The 3,533-nt window shown below is 41.9% G+C and overlaps 1 protein-coding gene across 2 annotated transcripts in view; it reads right to left on the bottom strand.

The window, feature by feature from the left end:
• Window positions 1-3,533, bottom strand: part of Nedd1 (neural precursor cell expressed, developmentally down-regulated 1) — a 36,557-nt gene that overhangs the window by 27,396 nt on the left and 5,628 nt on the right. For both annotated transcript variants that reach the window (XM_005358165.3, XM_013350404.2), the window contains one exon: window positions 3,172-3,266. In XM_005358165.3, the coding sequence (XP_005358222.1) occupies window positions 3,172-3,266 (95 nt within the window). The remainder of the gene's footprint in view (window positions 1-3,171; window positions 3,267-3,533) is intronic.

Raw genomic sequence — 3,533 nt, 5'->3', positions numbered from 1 at the left:
TCCTAAAGTTAATCTCTGCTCAGACCTTCTCTAGGGTCTCTCTCTATACAATGTCCTAAAGTTAATCTCTGCTCAGAAAATGCCAAACATAAGACCTTTAAATAATTTCTAAGCTGGGTGGTGGTGGTGCACACCTTTAATCCTAGGACTTGGGAGGTAGAGGCAGGCAGATCTATCAGTTCGGGGCCAGGTTGGTCTACAGAATGAGTTCCAGAACAGCAAGGGCCACACAGAGAAACCTTGCTTTGAAAAACCAAGCAAATAAATAAATTCTAGCTTAGCCTCCCATTTTACAGATGAGCAGAGAGATTTTTAAACAGGTCAAGTCTCCTAGCAAATCTCACCTCACGGAGTCTTAAGCATCTCAGCAAATCCAGACCTTAGGGCTAGGGGTGTAGCTCAGTAGCTGAGCATTTTCTGAGCAACTGTGAGGCTCTGGGAAATCTACCACCACATATAAACATATGCATACACATAAAAACAAAATAACCTGGTCTCCCATCCTTCCTCAGCTCAGCCAGAGCACAGATTAGCCCTCAATTCCTTGTCACCCTGGTCCCAACCTATCAACAAGGTATATAAACTCCAACCCTACAATAAATCCCACATGCCTCCCTTCATCCAAATCTATTACTAGTACTAACCCAAGCTTTGAACTTTGCTCAACCATGGCAGCAGTCACTTATCTAGTTTTTTGTTTCCACTCTTGCTTTCTGAAAGCCCATGCCCCATGAATACAGTGGGCAAAAATTTAAAAGAAAAAAAATTAAAAAGCAAACCAGAGTTGGGTATAAAGGTTTTCAATGGCTTACAAGCACACCTAGAAGAAACCCCAAACCCATCAATGTGCCGTCAGAGCCATATTTGTCTGGGCCATCAAATACAAAAAAACCAAAACAGAAAAATGAAGTCCAAAGGAAAGACTTAATGACTTTACCAAACGGTAAGCTGCGCAGGCTGAGGCAAATCACCTCACATTTTGGAGAGGAGTACTACATCACCTGTTCCTACCCTGAGAGGCAGGCATCCCCACAACAGTCTGTGCTCCAAAGACTCTTCAGGTGTTCCCTTTCTCACAACCCCATGGACGGTGACCAACAGTATTAACTAACACGTGTACAAAAGAGCAAGACACACAGCACATCAGTGCTTCAACTCAGTAATAGTTCTCCCAAACACCATCGTATCAAGAAGATCTACTTGCACTGCAAATCTAAGTTTTCTAATAACCATTTTAAAAAACTTCAAAAAAATAGATAAGAATGGTATCCACCAAAAATTAATATACTGGGATGCTAGCTGTCACAGTATAATTATTGTTAAGGTATCAAAACAAAACCTATACTTAGAACTGGTTTACCTTGTTGATAGAAGACCTTTCTATGTTAGTGGATTATTAATGCATCTAATGAACTTAAATAATTAATAGAAACTGTATGGTATTATAGAAATCTTATACCCATAGGACAAAAGAATCAAAAGACACAATTTTTAAAAATTAAATGTCAAAGTTATTCTGTAGTCCCCAAAGCCATTATAATACTAATACCAAGATGTCCACTTCAAAGAGGAAATATACAAAATTAAAAACAAAATAAAGAAGTCAAATTTCATTCTAAAAATAATGTTAAAATAAGTAGGGTGGAAATCTCTTTCCAAGGAGAAAAGGCCTGAGAGCTTAAGTAGCATTGAGTTAACAGGGCTGGGACCTCACCACAATAACGACCAGATATGCTGCAAGAAATTCCTAGCAAAGGGAATCACTGTTTGCAAAGGCTTTTAAAACTACAGCACACTCAAAATTGGAACTCTGACGAACTCATCTGTCTTCCTGCTTCACAACGTAATGTTTTAAAGTGGGGAGGGCTAAAATTACACAAATTCACTAAGTCCTCAGAATTATTCACATTTGTAGACATCACCAGTTAAAGTATTAAAACATAAAACAGAATTTGAAGTATAAAAGTACAAAGTATACTTTTTTTTTTAAAGTGTGAGGAATAGGGTGTTGTAATAATCCAAACACTAAGGCAGTAAAGGTAGATGGTTCTCTATGACTTCAAGGCCATCCAGACAGCCAAGACCACAGAGAGAGACAGAGACAGAGAGAGAGAGAGAGAGAGAGACAGAGAGACAGAGAGAGAGAGACAGACAGACAGACAGACAGACAGAGACAGAGAGAGAGACAGAGAGATAGACAGAGAGAGCGAGAGCGAGAGTCTTAAATAAACAAGCTAATAAACAGACGGGGGGGGGGAGGGCAGAGGAGCTAAACACTGATTTTAAAACACAGCACATGAAACAGCATGCAGTGATGAAGCTGGAGGCACTGATTTGGCTTAGACATTAAATTCAACAGCAGCTTGCTGGCCACTTTTCAAAGGGCCCAAAGACCCCAAGACTGCTATATCTCCTGTCCTGCAGAGCTGCAGTGACCCACTGACCAGGTCATTCTCTTCTACTGAACTCCACCTCCTCCGACTCCCACTCTACTCTCAGACATTCTCACTACCTAAGCTTCCTCACCTGGGCTGAAGTGACATTTAAGTTTAAACTAACTAAATAAATAAATACCCCACACAGAGAGAAGGAAATAGCAGCAGCATTAGCAGCAAGAAGAGAAGGAGCCACAACTTTTTGTTTGGGTGTTACTCTTTGAAGAGCAACTTTTGTGAAGGTGTGAATGGAAAAGAATCCAGTATTATCCCGAGTGAACCTAAAAAACAAAAGGATAAAGAAACACATCCACTGTGTACTGTGGGCCCAGGACTTACTGAAGAGCTCATCTGCTTCAGGTGCTTAAGGAGGCCCCGGCAGAGCCCTGAGTCCTAAGTGGTTGGCATCTAAAATGGAAGGGCATCTTCAGGGCTAGTCTTTTGTTGATGACCTGCACTCAGTCAGCAGAGAATTACATCGTGACGGTTCATAAGGTCAGGTTAACCTAGTGACCTAAGTCACCCATCAGCAGGAGGGGAACTGGAACTAAGACCTCCTAGGACTCAATAGAATGTCACCTAACAGCCTTTCAAGTAAGCATATACATGCCACCTGTTACTGTAGCATTTGGAACTCAGGAGAAAAAAATGTGTTAAAACACAAAGAGCCAAGACAAAGAAGTCATTGTCACTTAAGCAAACATATTTTAAATGGTTTAAAAAGCAAACAACTTACCCCTTCAGCAAGCTCCAAAAGCGGGACGGGTTTACATTTGCAACTTGACACCACTATTTTGTCTCCGCTGGAAGATGCTGTCACTAGGAAGTTATCTGAATGAAGAGTTAGGAAGCATCCAACAGTCCATGGGCACCCACAGCCCCCAACTACGGTCATAGAGCAGTCAAGTAAGCCAGCGCCAAGACAGGAACACAAATACAGCTTAGACACAGCTTTTAAAATGGTTCCCGTAGCCGGGCGGTGGTGGCGCACGCCTTTAATCCCTGCACTTGGGAGGCAGAGGCAGGCGGATCTCTGTGAGTTCGAGACCAGCCTGGTCTACAAGAGCTAGTTCCAGGACAGGCTCCAAAGCCACAGAG

This window comes from Microtus ochrogaster, chromosome 24, assembly GCF_000317375.1.
Source record: "Microtus ochrogaster isolate Prairie Vole_2 chromosome 24, MicOch1.0, whole genome shotgun sequence".
NCBI classification, from domain to species: domain Eukaryota; kingdom Metazoa; phylum Chordata; class Mammalia; order Rodentia; family Cricetidae; genus Microtus; species Microtus ochrogaster.
Note: the sequence above shows the minus strand (reverse complement) of the source record. Positions and strands in the feature narration are given on the sequence as shown.